Source organism: Ovis canadensis, chromosome 3 (assembly GCF_042477335.2).
Source record: "Ovis canadensis isolate MfBH-ARS-UI-01 breed Bighorn chromosome 3, ARS-UI_OviCan_v2, whole genome shotgun sequence".
Taxonomy (NCBI): Eukaryota; Metazoa; Chordata; class Mammalia; order Artiodactyla; family Bovidae; genus Ovis; species Ovis canadensis.
Window position 1 is genome coordinate 174,507,837 of NC_091247.1, and position 24,766 is coordinate 174,532,602.

Sequence of the window (24,766 nt, forward strand, 5' to 3'; positions counted from 1 at the left end):
ATTTCAAAAGGCTCAAAGAACTTTATAAATAAAATGGTCTTTCCCTCTCCCAATATATTCCTGAATAATAGACTGGTTATCTACTTGTAAATAGAAAGCATGAGGCATGGTGGAGAAGGTCTATGTCAGAAAATGCAGGCCATCAGGGTGTGGGTATTATATTCATGAAGGACCTGCCTTACTTCTTTGTAAAACATTTAAATATAAAGGTGCCAAGGTGGGAAATGTCCTAACCCGGGAGTCCTATCAGGACCTATTCAGAACTTACTTCTAATCTGCCCTCTTGTTTGGCTCAGTCCAATCTAATAAATATTAACTGAGCATTACTATGTCCAGGTGCTCCATGCTTAAAAAATGAAAATGAATATAACAAAGATCCTGATCTTGAGTGAGAGAGGCAAACTAGTCAATAGGCAGTCTTATCAGGTGTAATGGGAGCACAGAAGATTAAATTAGCATGCTAGCCCAGATAAAGGGTGTCATAAAAGGCTTCTCCAAGGAATACATCTTAAGGAGTGAACACTTGTGCGAAGAAAGGCAGCAGTCAAGTGCAGAAAGAAAAAGGTGTTTTTAGCACAGAATGACGAGATTCTTAAGAATTCCATAAGTACTTCCTGGGAAGGGTGACTGTATTTCTTGGCTGGTTAGTGACAGTCATGAAACTCAGCTCTGGTGCATCAAATGCAAACTAAAGTAAATGATGCATTTCCGAGCCTGGCAACAGAGCATCCTGTGTTGCTGTCCATGTTCCTCTCCCTCTCCCCTTATGGTAGCTCTCAAAGAGCTCCAAGATGGGAGAGCCACATGACAGAATAAGCCGGGATCCCCGCGTTCTGCTTGGAGGAGAGCTGCCTAACCCATCATTGACTTAGTATGCGTAAGAAATAAATTTAATAGTGTGAAACCACTATTAACAACACTGTTAATAGTGTTAACAGTGGCTTGAGTTCATTATCTGATTATATAAGCTAAGAAATAACAAGATAGATTTGAATGACTTGCTGTCACTTCAAAATTTATTTTATTTACTCCAAATGACTTAAGTTTTTAACCTTAAGATCAATTATTCTTTCTCCCTTCTCTCAATGGCACCAGTCTCTCTCCTGAAAAAGAAACGATCTTTTACTCTGATTTAAGTGAGCATATCTCTTTGCCCTAGAACCACAAGACATTTACAGAACTGGATAGATCTTGAAAATAGAAACTCCACAGCTTCACCAAGGACCTGACCTACACGAGGCAGAATATCTTATGCCCTCGGTTAGACCATGGGTTTAAATCATGTATTCAGTTTACGTTAGGGTTCCCATGCTAACAGTGCACATATGTGTGTGGGATTTTGAGAGTATATCTTTCACTGGCTAGCCACAGGGCGGTAGGTCAACAGCGAGTGGCATGGTGTTTAAGATACTGGCCATTGACAAGGAAGAAATGCAAGACAAAAGGAGGAGGGTGTATGGAGAGACAGTTTGGTACAGGGGAATGAAGTTAACCTGTCAGAAGGTACAACGATAGAATCTATGTCGCTAGCCTATGTTTTGTCGTTGCCCTTCTGAAAAACAGCAGAAGCAGTAGGAATGAGTTTCTACCATTTTTCTAAGTGACAAGGAAATAAGACTGAAACTTCCTTTCTGAAGTTATTAAGAAGTTACATTGGTTGTACACTTTACCCCTAAAGCTTGCACATATGTTCATCAACCATCAAGACTAGAATCAACAAACAACTGAATTTCAAGCACCTTGAAAGAACTAGAGTCTTTAAGAGCAGAATCTTGGGCAGGGAGCCAAGGTAAGATAATAACACATTTGCAATGCTCTTTTGAACTCTGAAATAATCAGGGATTCTCTGATATAAAGCCGTATTAAGATTTTAATTTTTGGAGAGATTCTCATCCTCTATGACACAGGAGTAGCAAAGTCATAGCTATAACTAAATCTGGTCCCTAATTCGATGCTAAAGCTGAAACTCCAGTACTTTGGCCACCTCACGCGAAGAGTTAACTCATTGGAAAAGACTCTGATGCTGGGAGGGATTGGGGGCAGGAGGAGAAGGGGATGACAGAGGATGAGATGGCTGGATGGCATCACTGACTCGATGGATGTGAGTCTGGGTGAACTCCGGGAGTTGGTGATGGACAGGGAGGCCTGGCGTGCTGCGATTCATGGGGTCGCAAAGAGTCGCACACGACTGAGCAACTGAAATGAACTGAACTGAATGCTTTGTTTAATTGATAAAGTGGAAAGGAGAGGTTTTTTTTTTTTTTTTTTTGAGTGGGGAGGCAGGGTTTGTGTTCTCCAGTTTGCCACAACTTCCACTACTATTTATTGTCTTGAAACCATCACAATATTGTAAAGTAATTATCTTCTAATTAAAAATAAAAATTTTAAATTAAAAAAAAGTGTTTGAGTTCTTAGTCCTTGCCAGCATCTTTGTATCCCAAGGTATTTTTTAGTCAACTGTTGCCTGCATTTATTTGTTCTGATGAGGTCTAAAGTTCAATGATCCCTTTTACTTTCTAGTTTTGATAGTTTTTTAAAAAATGCATTTAATTTGCTAATATCCTTTAAGTATTGTCCAAGAGAGTCTGGCCAATTCATTTCCTTAATATAAATGGAAGTAGGCTCCTTTCAATAATGAGGCACCAACAAAGACTGAACATGTTTTTTATATTTTTTTATAAGATTACTGATTTGTATATATCACTTAGATGAGTGGCATTCAGATCTCATGATCTTAAAGCTTCATAGCTTTGAGTACAATTGGCAAATCTCCAAGGTCTCTAATTTCTGTATGATTGTATCCTATATAGATGTGAGAGTTGGACAATAAAAAAATCTGAGTGCTGAGGAATTGATACCTTCAGACTGTGGTACTAGAGAAGACTCTTGAGAGTCTTTTGGACAGCAAGGCAATAAACCAGTCAATCCTAAAGGAAATCAACCTTGAATATTCACTGGAAGGACTGATGCTGAAGCTGAGGCTCTAATATTTTGGCCACCTGATGCCAAGAACTGACTCACTGGAAAAGACCCTGATGCTGGGAAAGATTGAAGGCAGGTGGAGAAGGGGATGACAGAGGATGAGATGGCTGGTGGCATTACCAACTCGATGGACATGAGTTTGAGCAGGTTCTGGGAGTTGGTGATGGACAGGGAAGCCTGGAGTGCTGCAGTCCATGGGGCCACAGAGTTGGACATGACTGAGCGAGTGAACAACAGACTGAACATCAGATCTGAGACATATGCCTTTTTTTGAATGGTGATTACTAATGTGTTACTAAACCATCTAATTGTGAATACCATAGTACCATGAAGATGGCCCATGGGAATAAAGAATGCGTTTTGTTATTGTTGTAACCATGTAATAGTTATTCCATTTTGACTGCAAATGCAGACGAGGAAACTAGACTGTAAAGTGGATCCTTATAAAGTGTATCTGTAGCAAGCATACTTCTGAGATGGCCCCAGTGATCCCACCTCTTGGTATTCACATCCTTGTGTGAATGCCTCTTCTTATGTCTGGGCTTGATTTGTGGTCTGAGTATAATGAGCAGAGTAGGCAAAGGGTTGGGATGTTACAGAAGACCGAGATTTCCATCTTGCTGGCACTTTCCTGTCTTCTCACTTGCTTGTGCTGTTGAAACCAGCTTCATGTTGTGAGATTCTTTACAAAGGGGCCTATGTGACAAGAAACTGAGGGATGCCTTCAGCCAATAGCTTGTGAGGAACTGAAGCCTCAGTCCAAAAAGCCCCAAACATCAGAATCCTGCCTAAAACCAATGAATGAGGTAGGAAGTGGATTCTCCCAAGCTGAGTCTCAAGATGACTATAGTCTGTGAAAGACCAAGAGCCAGAAGACCCAGCTAAGTGTTAGTCGCTCAGTCGTGTCTGACTCTTTGTGACCCCGTGGACTGCAGCCTGCCAGGCTCCCCTGTCCATGGAATTCTTCAGGCAAGAATACTGCAGTGGGTAGCCATTTCCTTCTCCTGGGGATCTTCCTAACCCAGGGATCAAACCCCAGTCTTCTGTATTGCAGGAAGATTCTTTACCATCTGAGCCACCAGGGAAACTCTAAACTGCTTTTAGATCCCTACTCCACAGAAATATAGAGATGATAAGAGTTGTAATATGCCTCTAAGATTGGGGTAACTTGTTATATAGCAATAGATACCTTACAGAGAATCTCACTTCTCTACTGGAGTAAGAGATAACTCTGTTGTTGTTTTTTAGAAAAACAAAATCTCAGACTGAGGATGGGGAAGGTGGCAATTCATCTGGTCAGAGGTGTTCAGTGTCATTTGGTGAAAATATTGAAACTAAGCAGCCCAACAAATATTGGTCAAATTGAACTGAACTTAGACAAAAGAGGCAGCTACAATCCAGGTGTTCGTTATGCAGTAAAACAGAAGTAGGGTAGCAATGAACAAAACCATGAACACCAGAAACTGTGCTATGATCAAGAGTCCTGAGATAATTACCGTTGCTAGTCATCAAATATTTTGAGTTTGAGTTTTGAGGAATGCCAATGTTTAACTGAGGAGAACGAGCAGGCAAGGAGAGAGAGCAACAGAGAGGCAGGAAGATAACTGGGTATTGTGGAGGCCGAAAGAGGATGATGCTGACAGCTGACAAGAGTATCAAAACCTACTGAAGCCAAGGTGAGGTGGAAGTGGCTTATGGAATTTCTGTTCTTCTGGTCATATGTGACTTTAGCACTGGTGGTGTGGGGTGGCAGCAAAGAAACTAGTTAGATCCAAATGGGGATAGGGAATGTAGACAATGACAAAGTAATTCTAAAAGATATTATAAAAGAGGGAAACATAAGAAAAAAAAACATTGAAAATGAAGTGAGCGTGTGATATAAAAGTTGCTAGCATGCTGACATACATTTTCAATTCAGGAGGAGAGATAAGAGCAGATACTCTACAGGCCTTCACGTGAAATTCTGCAAACCTTTAAAATGATAATCCTTTGAATTCCTGACCTGTGGGTGTTATATTGTCAAAGGACAAAAGAGATTATGCCCTTATAAAAGGATTTTAGAGGATTATCCACAGACTGGATAACAGAATTCTTACCTGGGAAAAAGTAAATGATATGTTGCAAATAAGTAATCAGATAATTTCCCTGTGTCCAAGGACAGAAAAAGCTTAACATGCTTAAAGGTTCTAAGAGAGTACAAAAGAAGCCATCTTCTCATAGAACTTGTGATTTGTGTCCTTTCTTAAAAAGAGTGAAGGGTAAAAGTTCCAGGAAACTTTCAGACCTAAGGAAAGACTGAGTTGGATTTGGTGAGGGAAGTGGATGTTGGGTGAAAATGGATAAAGTAAATTTTGCACCTAAAGGTCAGGCACTGTAAAAGACAGAGAGAAAGAATGGATGGAAAAGAGGAATTGATATGATTACTGTTCTAAAGATGTCTATGCTTAGAATACATGGAACGTATTCTATGTGTTCAGCATATCAAGTGAACTGGAGAACATTCAGACCTATGCACAAGTAATTACTTCAATATTAAAAAGGGGATATTATAGAAAAAAACATCATTACGAAAAGAATAAACATTGTCTTTGAAACTTGAGACAATACAAATACAAATAAAGCATAAAAAACATGCACTGAACTGTGATAACAGGTCAAAACTGCACTTAGCAAACCACCTTTTCTCTGTTTAGGAACAATCTCTCCAAAACACAATATGTTAATTAAAGGATCTCAGGTAGCAATCATGGACTAGTTCTCATGACAGATGAAGAACACAGATATTCTGAGGATTAAAATTGCACAAACAAAATGAAGAGACAGTTTGCCCACTTTTTGGTAGTGCAAAGTTTGAAGGAATGCAAATGAATGTGTTGGCAGTTGAATTACACTATTAACCACCTAAAGATTGGGTTCATTACCTAAGAAGGCAAAGCATCAATTTGTAGCATTATAACATTTTGTTTGTGCTGCTGAACATGTGTTTGGATGTTCTTATGGTTTTGAACTGTGATGTTGGAGAAGACGCTTAAGAGTAGCTTGGACAGCAAGGAGATCAAACCAGTCCATCCTAAAGGACATCAGTCCTGAATATTCACTGGAAGGACTGATGCTGAAGCTGACACTCCAGTACTGTGGCCACCTTATGCGAAGAACTGATTCATTGAAAAGGACCCTGATGCTGGGAAAGGTTGATGGCAGGAGGAGAAGGGGACAACAGAGGATGAGATGTTTGGATGGCATCACCAACTTGATGGACGTAAGTTTGAGTAAACTCTGGGAGATGGTGATAGACAGGGAAGCCTGGCATGCTGCAGTCCATGGGGTTGCAAAGAGCTGGACATGACTGACTGAATGAATGAACTGAACTGAACTCATTTGGGTGCATAATAAGTACTTCAGCATCAGCCTCTTGATAGAAGCTTAATTTTGTGTTATTTCTATTATATTGTTCTCTCTGATGGGAATGATATTCTGTCTTAAAGATAAACACTTCATTTATTCTTCAAATAATTCCAAGTTCAGGTTCTTTTGTTTCTCAATATGGCATGTACAGGATTATAGTCAGAGCTTAAAAACTGAGGTACTCTTTGATTAAAAAAATATATTTGAATAACATGTAAGAAATATTCACTCACTCAGTCACTCATTCTTCTTTCTTTTAAGTGCATATATTGAGCTAAGCACAGTGGGAAGTTCAAGGATGGACGTGGCATTGTCTTTGCCCTCAAGATGTTTGTAACATAAAGTAGTATAATATTATTAGTACCTTCAGACAGAACAAGCATAGGGCCATCAAATCTTAGAGGAAAGAAAGAGTAAAGCATTCTTTCACTTCACAAATTATTTTTTGATGTGCTAGGCACCATTTCAGGGACTGGATATGTAAAAGGAACAAGATAGGGTGCCAAGGGGAGAATAAGGTATCAAGGCACCTTATTTCATTACTGTTGCATCCCGGGGATGAGATTAAAAAAAATAAAGCAGAAAAGAAGCAAACAAATAATATAACTTCAGGTGGCCAAAATTGCTATGAAGAAAACTGGAGCAGGACAACAAGAGGGACAGTGATGGGGGCAAAGGCTGTGCTTTTGAGGGGACAAAACCCTCTGTGAGGAGGTGATGGCTGAATAGAGATTTGATGATGTAGGGAGCAAACATTTGAAGATATGAAGAAAAGGCTTTCCAGGCAGACAGACTGATACAGAGAGGCTTTGAGGCAAAAATGAGTTTGACATATTCTGGAACAAAAAAGAAAGACACATGACTAGAGAATGGAAGAAAGAATGACAGATGAGGTTGTATTGGTGGGAAGGGGTCAGATCCTATTGATTTTCATAGGTCATGATAAAGATTCTAAGTGCAAAAGGGAATCCATGGTGGATTTTAAGCAGGATGAGCCATGATCTGATTTACATTTCTGTCTGGGTGAAGTGTGGAAATTCAACTGTAAAGTGGTGAGAAAGGTAACTGGGACAGAGATAAGGCATCTATGCATTGTCCAGGTGTGAGGACCAATCAGAAATTGACTCAAGTAGTCTAACACAGAGACAACAGGTTAGATTCTATTGTGGTAGTCTGATTAGACATGGTTGGTGTGGACTAGGGTAATAAATTACTAAGGTGGTAAGAAGTGGTTCCACTTCAGAAGTTTCACAAAAAAGTGATTCTGTGTAAAGATACAAAAGTAGCAAGGTGAACAACATGTCAAGAACCAGATATAGTGCTAAGGACTTTTTATTCTTTTCCTTTTAGTGTAGAAAACTGTATTATTAAAACTCCTGTGTATGCTTGACTTTTCTTGAATTTGCAAAAGTGGCAAGTTTCTATCAGTAGACAGTTCACTGTCAGTTGGCAAATTTCGTCTTGTCACTTCCTTAGAAACAGTGGTTAATATTTATCTTTCCTGTTCTGAGAAGGAGAAATTAAAGCCTCCTTAGAAAGGAAAAGCACAGAGGAGAATATAAAATATATAACACATTCATATATTTAGATGCATCTTTTCCTGTCCATCTGCTCCCCTGCCTCCAATCTTGCCCCCTGAATCTTTCCCCTGGTGGATGACCCAACTTTACCATTCTCTCCTAATTCCTCTTGTCTGCAGCCTCCAGAATTAACTGGCCTAAAGCAGTCTAGTCATGTCCATTCCCCTGTGCTCACAGAATAAATTTCAGATTCCTTAGCCTGATACCAACCTGACCCAACCTACTTTTTCTGTTTTACCTCTGGCTCCACTCTCTAATTGTTTTAATCACATTGGACTTTAGTATTTTTAAAATTGTGATGAAATAACAAAACATAAAACCACGTTAAACTGTCTTGAAGTATTATACATAATTTAGTAGTATTAAGTACATTCACATTGTTGTGCAAATCCCACTGGATTTTAAATCACGAAGTATCATGGTTCCTCTAATGCTTCTGGCAGTTTGTTGCCTGGACCATACCTCTATCTATGTGATTCCCGCTGGGCCCTGAAATGCCTTTCCCTTTCCTTACCAATTTAAATCCTACATATTTTACTGAGCACTGAAGACCAGTGCTCAGATCCTACCTCTTGTTTTAGGCTCTTGTGAAACCTTACCTAGAAACAGAAGGTCAACTCTGTTGCTAAGTAACGTATTACTTAAAGTTAAAATGATGCCTGCTTGGTAAATTGCATTTGGACTGGGAGGATTTATACATGAACTACAAATACCTGAAGGGGATGTATACTTGCACTTTCCTGAGTAATGACTTGTGATTAGGCAAGTTCTGTGCCCCTGGAGGCTAGGGCTATGGAGTTGTTAGGAGATACTGCCTCTAAGGGCGGGAGGGTGCTATTCCAGGAACACTCTTCTACCCATCCAATACTGATCTGTCTTCTTGCACCTGATCTGTCACCTGGGGCGTATGGACTGATTGTATTGACATGCAGAATCCCACCAAAGAAAAACTTGTAAGCTGCCCTGCTGGCCGGAGGCATTTCCTGTATTACATCTAATGAATACGAATGTTTAATTGGACTAAGAAGACCTGCTTTGGCTTCAGGGAATTGTATCAATATGCACACATATTGTCCTAAATACTAACACGCTTTGCACACCTGGACTTAGAACCACTGGGACTAGACTAAAGGCTAGGATAATAAATGCTGTCTTACCTTTGGAAGGAGCTGGATTGCCTGTAGAATTCTTTGTCTGTGCCCAGAATTAAGGATTCCAATTTCCAACAAATCCTGGTCTTCCATAACATTGCTTCCCTGAGACAAAACCAGAAATGTTATAGATTAAATCAGGCAGTTTTACTGGGCATAAATACTGGTTTTTCTTAATACAGAGAAAAATAACCAACAAATGATCTGATTTTTGTAAACAAAACCATAGAGTCAATCTTCTGTAAGAGTGAGGTGAGAGGAGGTCACCTAGATGATTGAGTTGAAGGTTATGGGAAAGTTTCTTTTACATCATAAATACTCTCAAGGCTTACTATTTATGGCTGGATTATCTGCATTGGGGATTTATATCTGTGACTCAAAACCCAGTTCCTCTAAAAATATATATGCTTCTAGGAAGAGCTGCCATTTAAACTATCAGTGACCTATATGTTAACGTGAATGAACCAGTTTTTTTCCCTCTGAAGACAAATTTTGTAAGGAGAGCTGATGGAAAAATTGAGGTATCCTAGGCAAGCTAAAAGAGAACAATTCATCTTGAATGTCAGATGTTTGATCAAGGTATGAGGATACAAAAATGAATAAGATGCAGATCCTTGCCCTCAACTGTTGATTCCTTCCAGTCCAGAGATGGAAGCAGATTGTTAGGATGCTGTGAGTGTGCTATCATGGTGACACGTGTTTGGGAATGCAGAGGGCACCTGGGGTGTATTTTCAGAGGAGATGGTGTCTCATCAGACATCTGAAGTACAGTTCAGGTTCAGCACTCAAAATGCAAAGGACTAGGAGAAGTCATATGCAGTGCTGTGTGGGTAAGAAAAAACACAGTGTGCATGGAAGCATCAAATTCTAGGATAAGGTGGAGACAGGAGCAAAACTTAATGCTTAAAAGGTATTGAGAAGCCAGACGACACAGATATTGTATGAATTTCAATTTCATCTTGACCATAACAAGCCATGGACAGATTTTAAGAAAAGGAGTTACATGATGAGACCTCACATTTAGAAAGATCAACTTGATTTCTGTGGCTGGGCCTGTTGGCTTACCTATGAAATGATGGCATTGAGCCACGTAACTTCCAAGGATCAGCCTAATCCTGCTATTCTCTGATTTCAATGATTTTTTTGACCTCTGATTAATATTCTAACATGGAAGCTTATAAATTGCTTATTTTATCCTGAAATTTTAGTCTTTTGAAGCATGTAAGCTACAGTTCCTCTTTAAGGAGTCTATAGAGAAGTTCAAGAACTCAGATCACTGCTTTTATGGACAATCAAACTCTATCTTACCAACGTGTAAAATAAAAAACACTTATGAATAGAAATTACAGAATATCTATTTATGGAGAGCAATGGGTCCTGATGAATATTTAAAGCAAAGGAGAGTGAACTGGAAAAGGGCAGTCATGGGAGCACGGAGCTGTTAGGAAACCACAGAGGTTGTTCTTGAGATGGTGTGGGCTTAGACTAAGATAGTGGTCATGGGAAACAGAAAGATGTGAGTAGATTTGAAAACCATCAAGAAGTTTGACTTGGTGACTGAATGTAGAGAATGATGGAGAAATCCAGAATACACACCAGTTCCAGGCTTCCTCAACAGGGCTGGATAGTGATCTTTTCCTGAGACAGGGAGGAAGGGCCAGTCTAGCATGGTGCAAAGACTAATGTCTTTCCCTGGACAGGCACAGGATTGATGAATGTAAACAATTTAATATCAGACTATGTTAAAAACTGGCACAATTGGCTGTGCTTAGAAAGATGAAAGTCATTAGTATGGTACCATAGCTAGAGATTAAAAAATGGGCTTTCACTGGATAGAAACATTCCACCTACTCATAGTAACATTCTTGTGCTTAAGCTACACTGGCCATCTTGGAGGAGGCAGAATGATTCAGGTGTATAGCAGCGTGATAATAAAAAAGCCTAATGAAAGACAAATAAAGCCAGTCTTGGCAATATGCCATAGGAAACATTGTTCTCAAGAAATTACTCAGTGCACACAATAGAGCATGGTCAAGAATATAAATGACTTCATTTTGAGAAAGCATTATTATTTTCAGAAATGGACTAATGTGTCATGAGCAGGATGTATGATACCATTCTGTTTGACTTTCATTCTTTAAGAGATTTTTCAAAGGAGTTAAAAGGCCCTTAAAAAATAAAAACAAACAAAAAACTTAAGCCACCTATATATTAGATCATTATCTTGTTTTCCAGAGGCTAAGTTATCAGCCTACAACTTCAGCTTATACAAAACATAGAACCTGGATTTTTTTGTACAAAAACAAGGCACAACAGCACAACAGGAGGCTATGGTCTGAATTAGCTACTATCTATAGGTAATATTAAACACTTGATTTCAGTGTTCGCATACTGAAATGATTTAAAGAATTTAGTCCTTAGAGACCACTGTTCTTCCTCTAAACTACCAACATATCGCCTTATCTATCTTCAGTAAGGGAGGAAACATCTTGAAGAATTACAGGGAAGTTAGACAAATTCTTTTTGGGTTAAATACCCTAGCATGCAGGGTAATTCCAAACACTTTTGAAAAACGAGTGAAAAGTATGAAAATCACAATGCAAATGGTAAGAATGTGCCCAAAAGGTAATGGTACTGACTGTGGAAATATAAAGAAAAGGATTCACTTTCCCCATTGAGGGGACACTGGAAAATTTCTATTTTCACTCTTATTGTAATATATAGGAATACCAGAAATATTCTGGTGCATTATCTAGCCAGTCTTTTTTCAAAATAGCTCCAGGCTTGGAGCCTCAAGACTTGGGTCTGAGTCTTGTCTGGGGAAATGTGGCTAAAGTGAAAGTGAAAGTCGCTCAGTCGTGTCTGACTCTTGGTGACCTCATGGACTGTAGAGTCCATAGAATTTTCCAGGTCAGAATACTGGAGTGGGTAACCTTTCTCTTGTCCGGGGGATCTTCCCGACCCAGGGATTGAACCCAGGTCACCTGCATTGCAGGCAGATTCTTTACCAGCTGAGCCACAAGGGAGGCAATGTGGCTAAGTCATATATCATTTCCGAGTCTTGTGGTCCTCACCCATTAAATGAAGCCATTTAATAAATTCCCATTCAGTTCTTCAATGCTATGATTTCAGTCGCCCCCAACTTTGATTAGTATCATTTTATTTAAATATAGATTGTATAATTTGAAACTATGTTTTAGTTCTTAAGAACTGTAACTTAAATTGCTTCAAGAAGTAGTTATACAGAGTGCAAGAATTTTTTTGACAAATTAGTATCAGTACTGGGAACTTATAAAATTTCTTATAAAAAGAAATTATAGACTACCTTATTTTTTGTAGTATCATGGATTATCACAGTTTTTCAGAGAAAATCAAATATTTCAGATCTTGCAACTAACCATTTTGCTTGTACTTGGGTAACAGTTATGCTGTCTAGGACAATAAATATTTCTGTTCTCTCAAGGCAGCTAAAGGTTATTCTCTTGTTATCATTTGCCTTCACTGAATGTGAGAAAAATCTCAGTTTAATTCTTTTTTTTTTCTCAGTAAAAGCGGAACATACACCCTATCTTTCTCTTTCATCCATTTTTCATGACTGCCAGATTAGCGGTGTTTGAAGTAGGGCTTCATCGTGTCTATCTTCTACTTAACGACTTACCACACTGCACGCTCCATCTCATCTCCTCATACATATGATGTCTCTAGTTTCTTATCTCCCATTTACTCCTCAACTCATCCCAATAGGCTTTTACCCCCACTCACTCCATAGAACTCCTCCATGAAATGTTAAGAATGACCTCTCATATGTAGTTAATTGTTTTCAGTCCTGTCTTCAAGGACTCATTGACCACTTGTGGCTGATGGCTTCATACTGGATAATGCAAATATAGAACATCGCTGCCATCATAGAATGTTCTGTTAGACAGTGCCTCTCTACAGCTAAAGACGTTGAAACTGCAGCTGAATCACATGCATAGGGCAGTGACGAGAAGGACAGGGAATCAAAGCAGAGGGTCAAATATACTCGTGAGTTAGTCTCAGGATATAACTGATGTTCCTCTTGGTCAAAGTTCATGAACAGTAAATTTAGAATCTGTAGCAAATTCTTTTCTAATTTTTCAGTCATTAAAACAAATTAGCAGCTGGTTCTGCTTTCATCAGTGTTTTGTTGTCATGGGGCTAGAAATCTATGCTACCAAAATGACAGGTCCCATTGAGATATTATTTATTATGTGCTTAGCACACTACCAGACACATGGCATACACACTTAAGGAATAACAATCAGTGGATAAAGTTGTTTAGTTAATGACTTTCTAGATGGCAATTTTTTTTTAACAGATAGGAAATGTCTAATCCAGGGCAGCGTTGTTGCTTTCCTAAATCATGGAATGAAGAAAAGTAATCTAATATTTTATGCACTAAGAGCTGAAAGCTGAAGTTTCTATGACCATGGGGAGAATATCTTGTGTATTGGATTTTTTCAGCTACGATAAACTAATAAGATGACCAGATAGACTAAAAAGCAGTGCTTTGTATTTAGTGACCCATTTGAAGTAGAACAGCTATTTATTGAAATCATTTCTGAGAAATATCTTTACCGTTTCTGTCTCTCAGAATTTTGGCTTGAAAAGTTCATGACCTCGATGTCACGTTACATTGCATATCATATGAAATGCTAAGGAAACATATTTAAGGACCGCAGAGAACTGATTTCTTCTTAATATAAGCTTGAGTCAGATGTTATTTATTTTCTCTCTTCAGTTCAAGACTGAAAAAAACCAAGGAGATACTATTGATTGGAGAAGATTTCTTTTGCTCTATAATTAGCTAAATTAGATTCTTCTTTACAATTTGTATGGCCTTAATTACTGAAACTCCAGTACTTTGGCCACCTCATGTGAAGAGTTGACTCATTGGAAAAGACTTTGATGTTGGGAGGGATTGAGGGCAGGAGGAGAAGGGGACGACCGAGGATGAGATGGCTGGATGGCATCACTGACTCGATGGATGTGAGTCTGAGTGAACTCCGGGAGTTGGTGATGGACAGGCCTGGCGTGCTGCAATTCATGAGGTCGCAAAGAGTCGGACACGACTGAGCAACTGAACTGAATTGAACTGAATTATTTGAAATAGAATGGGTAGTAGAATGATAAAATGATCTTACAAATTCACAAATGTAACAACATTTTATTTTTAATATACTTTTTTACAGCATAAATGACATGGTGGCCTAAAACTATATATGACTTTCTCGGGATAACACTCCTACCTTTCAGTTTCTATAAAGATTTTTAGTTAATTTGATATTAATTTACAGGTAAATGCAATAAGTTTCTTTGCTGCATGTTAATGATTATAACTACTATGATAAATAACAGTTTTAGAACCCCTTATCAGTGTTGGAACAAAACTTTATTTAGTTTACCAGACACAAACATGAGCTACCAACCATAACTGATTAGATAATTGATGATATACTTCTTTCATTTTTCATTCCCTCTCTCACATTAATGAAATGGGAGTGGAAGAAGATTGTGTAGTCTACCGCTCACATTTCTATCACAGCCTTCCATGTGAACATATACTGTCTACTGCAATGGAATTTCTTCACAACTTTACTAAATTACCATGTTTTCAACTTATGAAAAAATTTCCTAGATTCTTCAGACCACATGGATTATTGATTCAAATAAATATCATATCACTGAGCAATACATTTGAGAGCACCTATGTATATTCATATAGTTCAATCCCTTAGTCATGTCTGACTCTTTGCAACCCCATGGAATGCAGCACAGCAGACTTCCCTGTCCATCACCAACTGCAGGAGCTTACTCAAACTTATGTCTATCGAGTCAGTGATGCCATCCAAATATCTCATCCTCTGTCGTCCCCTTCTCCTCTCACCTTCAATCTTTCCCAGAATCAGGGTCTTTTCCAATGAGTCAGTTCTTCACATCAGGTGGCCAAAGTATTGGAGTTTCAGCTTCAGAATCAGTCCTTCCAATGAATATTCAGGACTGATTTCCTTTAAGAATGACTGGTTGGATCTTCTTGCAGTCCAAGGGACTCTCAAGAGCCTTCTCCAACAGTTTAAAGGAATCAATTCTTCAGTGCTCAGCTTTGTTTATAGCACAACTCTCACATCCATACATGACTACTGGAAAAACCACAGCTTTGACTAGATGGACCTCTGTTGGCAAAGTAATGTCTCTGCTTTTCAATATGCTGTCTAGATTGCTTATAGCTTTTCTTCCAAGGAGCAAGTGTCTTTTAAGTTCATGGCTGCAGTCAACATCTGAACTGATTTTGGAGCCCCACCAAAATAAAGTCTGTCATTGTTTCCATTGTTTCCCCATCTATTTGCCATGAAGTGATTGGACTGGATGCCATGATCTTAGCTTTCTAAATGTTGAGTTTTAAGCCAATTTTTTCACTCTTCTCTTTCACTTTCATCAAGAGGCTCTTTAGTTCTTCTTCACTTTCTGCCATAAGGGTGGTGTCATCTCCATACCTGAGGTTACTGATATTTCTCCCAGCAATCTTGATTCCAGCTTGTACTTCATCTAGCCCAGCATTTAGCATGATGTACTCTGCATATAAGTTAAATAAACAGGGTGGCAATATACATCCTTGATGTAGTCCTTTCTGAATTTGGAACCAGTCTGTTGTTCTATGTCCAGTTCTAACTGTTGCTTCCCAACCTGCATACAGATTTTTCAGGAGGCAGGTAAGGTGGTCTTGTATTCCCATCTCTTTCAGAATTTTCCACAGTTTATTGTGACCCACACTGTCCAAGGCTTTGGCATAGTCAATAAAGCAGAAATAGATGTTTTACTGGAATTCTCTTGCTTTTTTTTTTTTTAATCATCCAACAGATGTTGGCAATTTGATCTCTGGTTGCTCTGCCTTTATCTAAATCAATCATGAACATCTGGAAGTTCACAATTCACATACTGTTGAGGCCTGGCTTGGAGAATTTTGAGCATTACCTTGCTAGCGTCTGAGATGAATGCAATTGTGAGGTAGTCTGATCACTCTTTGGCATTGCCTTTCTTTGGGATTGGAATGAAAACTGACCTTTTCTAGTCCTTTGGCCACTGCTAAGTTTTCCAAATTTGCTGGCATATTGAGTGCAGCACTTTCACAACATCTTCTTTTAGGATTTGAAATAGCTCTGGAATTCCATCACCTCCACTAGCTTTGTTCATTGTGATGCTTCCTAAGGCCCACTTGACTTAGGATTCTAGGATGTTTGGCTCTAGGTAAGTGATCACACCATCGTGGTTATCTGGGTCATTAAGATCTTTTTTGTATAGTTCTTCTGTGTATTCTTGCCACCTCTTCTTAATATCTTCTGCTTCTGTTAGGTCCATTCCATTTCTGTCCTTTATTGTGCCCATCTTTGCATGAAAAGTTTCCTTGGTATCTCAAATTTTCTTGAAGAGATCTCTAGTCTTTCCTATTTTATTGTTTTCCTCTATTTCTTTGCATTGATCACTGAGGAAGGCTTTCTTATCTCTCCTTGCTATTCTTTGGAACGCCACATTCAAATGGGTATATCTTTCCTTTTCTCCTTTTCCTTTCGCTTCCTTCTTTTCTCAGCTATTTGTAAGGCCTCCTCAGACAACCATTTTGCCTTTTTGCATTTGTTTTTCTTGAGGATGGTCTTGACCGCTGCCTCCTATACAATGTCATGAACCTCCATCCATAGTTCTTCAGGTGCTCTATCAGATCTATTTGTCACTTCCATTGTATAATCATAGGGGATTTGATTTAGGTCACACCTGAATGGTCTAGTGGTTTTCCCTACATTCTTCAGTTTAAGTGTGAATTTTCATGACCTGAGCCACAGTCAACTCCCGGTCTTGTTTTTGCTGACTATATAGAGCTTCTCTATCTTTGGCTGCAAAGAATATAATCAATCTGATTTGGATATTGGCCATCTGGTGATGTCCATGTGTAGAGTCTTCTTTTGTGTTTTTGGAAGAGGGTGTTTTCTGTGACCAGTGCATTCTCCTGGCAAAACTTTGTTAGGCTTTGCCCTGCTTCATTTTGTACTCCAAGACCAAATTTGCCTGTTACTCCAGGTATCTCTTGACTTCCTACCTTTGCATTCCAGTCCCGTGTAATGAAAAGGACATCTTTTCAGGGTGTTAGTTCTAGAAGGTCTTGTAGGTCATAGTACCATTCTACTTCAGCTTCTTCAGCATCACTGGTTGGGGCATAGACTTGCGTTACTGTGATACTGAATGGTTTGCCTTGAAACAAACAGAGATCATTCTGTCATTTTTGAGACTGCATCCAAGTACTGCATTTCAGACTTTTTTGTTGACTATGATAGCTACTCCATTTCTTCTGAGGGATTCCTGCCCGCAGTAGTAGATATAATGGTCATCTGAGTTAAATTCACCCATTCCAGTCTATTTTAGTTCACTGATTCCTAACATGTTGATGTTCACTCTTGCCATCTCCTGTTTGAGCACTTCCAATTTGTCTTGATTCATGGACATAATATTCCAGGTTCCTATGCAATACTATTCTTTATAGCATCGGACTTTACTTCCATCATCAGTCACATCCACAACTAGGTATTGTTTTTTCTTTGGCTCCATCTCTTCATTCTTTCTGGAGTTATTGCTCCACTGTTCTCCAGTAGCATACTGGGCACCTACTGACCTGGGGAATTCATCTTTCAGTGTCTTATCTTTTTGCCTTTTCATACTGTTCATGGGGTTCTCAAGGGACGAATACTGAAGTGGTTTGCCATTCCCTTCTCCAGTGGACACTTTGTCAGAACTCTCCAGCATGACCCGTCCATCTTGGGTGGCCCTACACGGCATGGCTCATAGTTTCATTGAGTTAGACAAGGCTGTGGTTCATGTGATCAGATTGGTCAGTTCTATGAAATTGTGTTTTCCATTCTGTCTGCCCTCTGATGGAGAAGGATAAGAGGCTTATGGAAGCTTCCTGATGGGAGAGACTGACTGAGGGCAGTCACCTATACACACACAGACACACACACACATATGAGCACCTCAGTTCAGTTTATTTACTCAAATATATAACTTACATATATATATATAATGGGTACCTATATGTATATGTATATGTATATGTAAGTTATATATTTGAGTAAATAAATTATATCTTAGATTTATTGTTTAAGATTAGCATTAAGTGTTCACATGAGCATAATAAGTTTTATACCACCAATTTTTTCCTTTTCATTTTTTTAAGACCTTTTTCCCTTTGAAACATCTGTTCTGAAGCTACAGAGAGAGTGAGGCAAAGGTAATTTAAGTAATCAGTTATGTATTTCTTAAAGTATTGAGCAAGGTTTGGTGATACGATAAATTATAATTATGATTTATTTGCAACATGTGTTTCTGTAGATCTTAGAATTGTGTATATTTACTAGACTATCTTTGCCTAAAAATTTGGCAAAAGAGAAACAGTATTCATTTTTAAGGATTCACCCACGATTCACATAAGTGAGAAAAAAGTTGATGTGAAAAAAAACCTATCTGTATGTTATTACTTTTCTCCTGATACATACAGGAGAATGTATGCTTTATATTCATGAAGCACATGAACACCTATTTTCACACTAATGGCAGTTGGTGTAAGTTAGCATAAAGTGAATTGCACACATACTGAGTTCTTATTCTGCGCCAGCCTCTGTTCTAAATGCCTTAAGTATTAATATATTACCTTATTTAATTATCACAACTCTCTGAGGTACATGCTTAAATAACTTGCTCCCAGAGGTGATAGGAGTCTTTCTCAAAACTATAATCTGATACCACCTCCAGTGGGGTGAGTATAGGAGAGAAAAGATTCAGTAAAAAATTGTGGTTACACCCAAACCATTTGTATTTTACTTTGAACCATCTGAAATTCACATTTGAAAGCAAATGTTCTAAAGTATTTTATGGTTGATTTTAGAAAGTTTAAGCAATGATGGATCCCTCTCTGTAGAAGAGAATTTGGAAAGCCATCTGATCTATTCTTCCCTCCTCTACTCCAGTCCTTTCTGTTCTCTGAATCATAGAATCGGGGTTGGCAGGGACCTGGGGGGTTTTCTAGTCTGAACGTTCCCTAACTAACTGCAAAGCTTTAACTTGCCTCTCTCTTTTGAAGCATGGTGTCTAGCTGGTTACACCATCCCCAAAGGGGTAGCACGGATATTAAATGCTTTAAATGATCTTTCCCAGCAGCTGAGTCTGAGCAGGGGGTGGAGATGAGATTGGGGGGAGACCTCAGTCCTACTCTTTCAGCTCCCATTGCGCTGCAGACTCAGTGTGACAGGAGAGCTATTAGAAGAACATGCCAAAAGCAGAGATGAAAGGAAAACAGTTAGCAGCTGTCCTGTGTCCTTTCCCAATCACAAGCTGTGAAGTTAAAATTTTCTTTTTCCTTGGGTAGGCTGTACATAATCTTGGCAAGTATCTGAGTTTTGTTCTTCTGTCTAACATGCTGAAGATTTCCCTGAGCCTCGTAAGAACAAAGTGAGCAATGGCTAGGCTAGGTTGGACCCCCTGCTCTTAAGAAGAGGAATATGGCACCTTTGTGTTTACAACAGGTTCCTCTCACTGGTGATGCAGAACTCAAAAAAGAAAGGCTCTTCTTGGAAGAAGCCAAATTGGCTCCTGGGTTATGACTAGCATAGCCACATATAGGAAAAAGTGCTGAAAATGTTTCATGGTTAACTACCAGCCATCAGGCATTCATTGAATACTAGATATTCTGCCCTTCTTCTATATAAACCTGCCAACAATCTTCTACGACAAGGGGCAGTGTCTTCACTTCACAGCAAGGGAACAGTCTCAGGGCTATGAAACAACTTAGCCAGGTTTACATGGTTAGCATGTGGTGGATCTGGGATCAGTATTTCATTCAGTCAGATTCAGATGGTCATGCTTCCTGCACTACAGAAAGAGAACCAAACGTTTAGTAGGGGACCTTTTCTAGGTGGAGATGTCAGTCAATAGATGTGGTAACACTGTCAAGAATTAACTCCCATGACTGTATTTTCACACACAACCCTATGTATGTATTGACAGACCAGTTAAGAGTGACTGCCACAGCTTCTCCAACACATTTTATTGCAAATATATTATTTACCTTCTGAAAGGTCAGGTGGTTTGTTCTCCTTCCAGCTACCTTATTGTAACCTAGAACTGAGCATGTTAATATATGACCCAGGGTGTTCCTTGGGATGAGCTGGGTGAGCTGGGATGATGCTGGGAGGTGGGGGATGACAGCATGGCATTGAGTTGGTATTTGATGGCTCTTCTGCAGAACTTTATCAAACTATCTGATTAAGTCAACTGGGAAAGTAATGTTCTCAAGGTCAGGACCATGGTCAGCTAATTTTCCTGTAGTTCTCTTTCAAAGCCAGGGTTTCGGAGTGGAAGATGTCTAGAAAGGAAATAATGAAGTAGAGGATGTCTGAGAATGCATTAAGGACATTTATGTTCCTAACTCAACCTGTTCTGAATTGAGAGAGAAGACGATGAGTTGCAGTCCCTTGAGAAGAAGCCTATGGTGGTGAAGGGTGGATAATTTAGCCCTCTGGGAATTGTAGACATATAATAAAGGTGACTCATTAGTCCCTCAAAGACCAGACATCTCCAGACTTAAGGATGGTAGGGTTTCCTGACACTGGGAGCTATATTCAGACATAGCCAAATAAATTTTAAAGGAGAGAAGCAAAGAGGAAGAGAAAGGCAGGGAGAGAGAAGAGGAGAGACAGAAAGCATTGCTTATTAAGGGTGAAGGTGGTAGGGAAGGAAGTAGGGTTGCCAGATAAAATATAGAAATTCCAGTTTAACTGGGATCGTGTATTTTTGTTTGCTGAATTTGGCAGCTTAGAAAGGAGGCCATTGAATGCTGGAAACAAACTGGCAGTTTTATCTAGAGTCAAAGCTACCACTGAGGTAGGCGCTCCACTCATGTATTTATTCAACATATATTTAATTAATATTTTGTGAGCACTGACTATGTGCCAGGCACTGGGCCAGGTCCTGGGATATACTGTGAATAGGACAGGCAAGATCCCTCTGCTTTCAGAATTTCTAATCTAGTGGGGGAACAGAAAAATAACCTAATAAAAATAATACAAGTAATTATTAGCCAGCAAAGTTTTATATATGTCAAACACTAGTAAGTGCTTTGCCTTGTTGATGGCTCACAACTCCTGAGGCTGGTAAAATTATTACCCTTATTTGCAAATGAAGAACCAAAGTCAGAGAGACCCTAATAATTTGCCCAAGGTTCCCCAGTTAGTCAATACTACTCTAAAGGTCATTAATAAAGTGCTACAGGAAAAATAAATAAATAAATACAAGAAAGACCTATGTTAAAAAGACTGGTCAAGAGAGCTTCTCTGAGAAAGTGGCATGTACACTGAGATATGAGGATTAGAAGGAGCAGTCAAACATGACAAGAGCCGTTGGAAGGGAATTCCAAGCAGAAGGAGCAGGAGGCGCAAAGGCATTGACATGAGAAAAGAGGTAGGCGCATTCTGGGAACAGAGGGATGACTAGCAAGATTGAACTTTAGTGGCTGAAAGTGAGTAAGATGACTTTGAGTGGGTAACATGGCACGGATAATGCAGATTCTGATAATGGCTCTGGGTTTATTCTAGTGCAATGGAAAACACTGAACAACACAGACTGTCTTAACATCTTGTAAGATGCTCTGGCTATGGTGTGAAGTATAGATGGAGGAATTGGGTGGTATGGATGTTGAATTCCACAGCCAAAATAGAAACAACAGCCCAGAAATATAAAAATCTGAGGAAAAGATGATAAAATATGACCTCTTGAGAAGGTAGGGGAGAGGGGCAATATAGTGCTAGGAGAGTAAGAGGTACAAAATATTAAGTATAAAATGAGCTACAAGGATACATTGTACCACACAGGGAATACATTTTATAATAACTAAAATTATTAAGATTATAAATTTTAAAAGTTATATATTTTTTAACACAATAAAAATTTAGGGGAAAAGTTTTGACCTGTTGGAGGACCATGGGAACTGGTCTCACTAGGGAGCCAGGTTTCCAAACCCAAGATCATCTTTCATTTGAATCAAAAAGAAAAGGTAGATGGCAATGATAAAAGTCAGAACAGTCTTTGATATAAGGTCTGAACTAATACACCATAGATACCAAGTAGTACTTATTAAAATGTAAACCTCCATACCCCAACGACTCAGCAGGTGTGTCAGAAATTAGAGTAGGCTGGTCCCCCTTCTCCCTTGCTATCTTCTACTATGGAGGCTGGTCAAGCCCCTTGAGGTTATGGTCAGACATGTGAAAAAATGTACCCATTGGGGAACTTTGGAAAACCTTTTGCTTTTCTGATTAAAGGAGAAAGAGTCACCTGGTATGTTCCTGCATCCATAAAGTAGCTGTGATTTCCCCCAGGATGAGTGGGGTCAACTGTCCATACAAAGTGACAGAGAGAGGTCCACAGTCCATTGACTACTCAAATCAAATATCCCCATTGGATATCTGTAAGAAGGCAAGCATGGACTCTAGGAGGTCAGTTCTTGAGTAAGAATGGTTATTTAAAGCTCTCTCCCTCTTCTGTATGCAAGAGACTGACCTGTGCTAATCTCTCAGTGAAAATAACAATGAAAAAGTGGACTATGGAATGCAATAGAAGTCACAATGGAGGCAAAGGTGTATTTACAATTTATCTTGGATAGACCTGGTTATGATAACCACAAAGAAAAACAGAGAAGGGATATTATAAGAAATGAATATTATCAGAACCAAATTGGGAGGGGTGTCAATCTATAGCATTGCCTCTTCTCATTTTGACTTAAAATTGTGAAATCTCAAAATGATTACTTGAAGGAATTTATTTTCTATATATTTTGGTTTCTGTCCACATTCACTGGATGTGAAATTGCCAAAGTGTTTGCGAGGTTGACAGATTTTAAATTTGGGAGTAGTTTTCAGCTACTTCTAATTGAAGAAGACATCCAGAGATTGTACAAACATCATACTTCTAAAGGAAGCACATTTTTACACAAATTTGAACTTTTTATAGAAAATAATGTTATACTCAGGCTGGAGTCAAGATTGCCAGGAGAAACATCAATAACCTCAGATATGCAGATGACACCACCCTTATGGCAGAAAGTGAAGAGGAACTAAAGAGCCTCTTGATGAAGGTGAAAGAGGAGAGTGAAAAAGTTAGCTTAAAGCTCAACATTCAGAAAACTAAGATCATGGCATCCACTCCCATCACTTCATGAGAAATAGATGAGGAAACAGTGGAAACGGTGTCAGACTTTATTTTGGGGGCTCCAAAATCACTTCAGACGGTGACTGCAGCCGTGAAATTAAAAGATGCTTACTCCTTGGCAGGAAAGTTATGATCAACCTAGACAGCATATTGAAAAGCAGAGACATTATTTTGTCAACAAAGGTCCATTTAGTCAAGGCTATGGTTTTTCCAGTGGTCATGTATGGATGTGAGAGTTGGACTATAAAGAAAGCTGAGCACCAAAGAATTGAAGCTTTTGAACTGTGGTGTTGGAGGACTCTTGAGAGTCCCTTGGACTGCAAGGAGATCCAACCAGTCCATCCTAAAGGAAATCAGTCCTGAATATTCATTGGAAGGACTGATGTGAAGCTGAAACTCCAATACTTTGGCCACCTGACGCAAAGAGCTGACTCATTTGAAAAGACCCTGATGCTGGGAAAGATTGAGGGCAGGAGGAGAAGGGGACGACAGAGGATGAGATGGTTGGATGGCATCACCAACTCAATGGACATAGGTTTGGGTGGACTCCAGGAGTTGGTGATGGACCGGGAGGCCTGGTGTGCTGCGGTTCAGAGTTGGACACGACTGAGTGACTGAAGTGAACTGAACTGAACTGAAACTTTCACATGCTGCAATCTTAACAGAGAAGAAACAATGCGAACATTTGGGAGTATGCTAGGTTGGCCTCAGTGTGTGACTTGTCCCTGAACTCCTGAGATATCAAAGTTCTCTGTAGTAAGATTCTTTGTAGCTTGGAAGGCCTTGGATGGACAGTGTATATTTATTACCCTATTGAAAGAGTTGACCAGAATATTTGTAACTTTTTTCTACTTTTAATTTTGGTTTTAGTTTAGAAGACATTGTTCTTGAAATGTCTTCAGTAGAAACATATTTTTCCCCCATGAAAACTTTGTTTTGACTTGCTTCATTCTAAAATTTGGTGATGGAACAAATCATCTGTACCATGGTCTAGACTGAATGTTCCTCCTTCCTCCCCAAATTCATATATTAAAACATTATCCTCAATGTGATGGTGTTTGGAGGTGGGGTTTTGAGAGATGCTTAGGTCCTGAGGGGAAGAGTGCCCTTAAAAGAGACTAGTACCCTTCTAAAAGAGGCACCAGAGAGCTCCCTTGCTGTTCCACCAAGTAAGGACACAGAGAAAAGACGTGAGAAATAATTTTCTATTGTTTGTAAGTTACCAGTCTATGGTATGTTGTTATGAAAGCCTGAATGGACTAACACACACGACAACAATGAAATTAGGTGTCCAGAGATGGTCACTGTGGATTAGACACTCAGGAGGCTAACCCCACTAAGGGGTTAAATTAAAACAATAAAATCACAATTAAGAAGAGTCCT

General features: G+C 39.1%; 1 protein-coding gene across 2 annotated transcripts in view; it reads right to left on the reverse strand.

Annotated features, from left to right (window-relative positions):
* The window catches only part of ANKS1B (ankyrin repeat and sterile alpha motif domain containing 1B), a 1,178,069-nt gene that overhangs the window by 349,624 nt on the left and 803,679 nt on the right, over positions 1-24,766 (reverse strand). For both annotated transcript variants that reach the window (XM_069585128.1, XM_069585119.1), the window contains one exon: positions 9,125-9,223. In XM_069585128.1, coding sequence (XP_069441229.1) covers positions 9,125-9,223 — 99 coding nt within the window. The remainder of the gene's footprint in view (positions 1-9,124; positions 9,224-24,766) is intronic.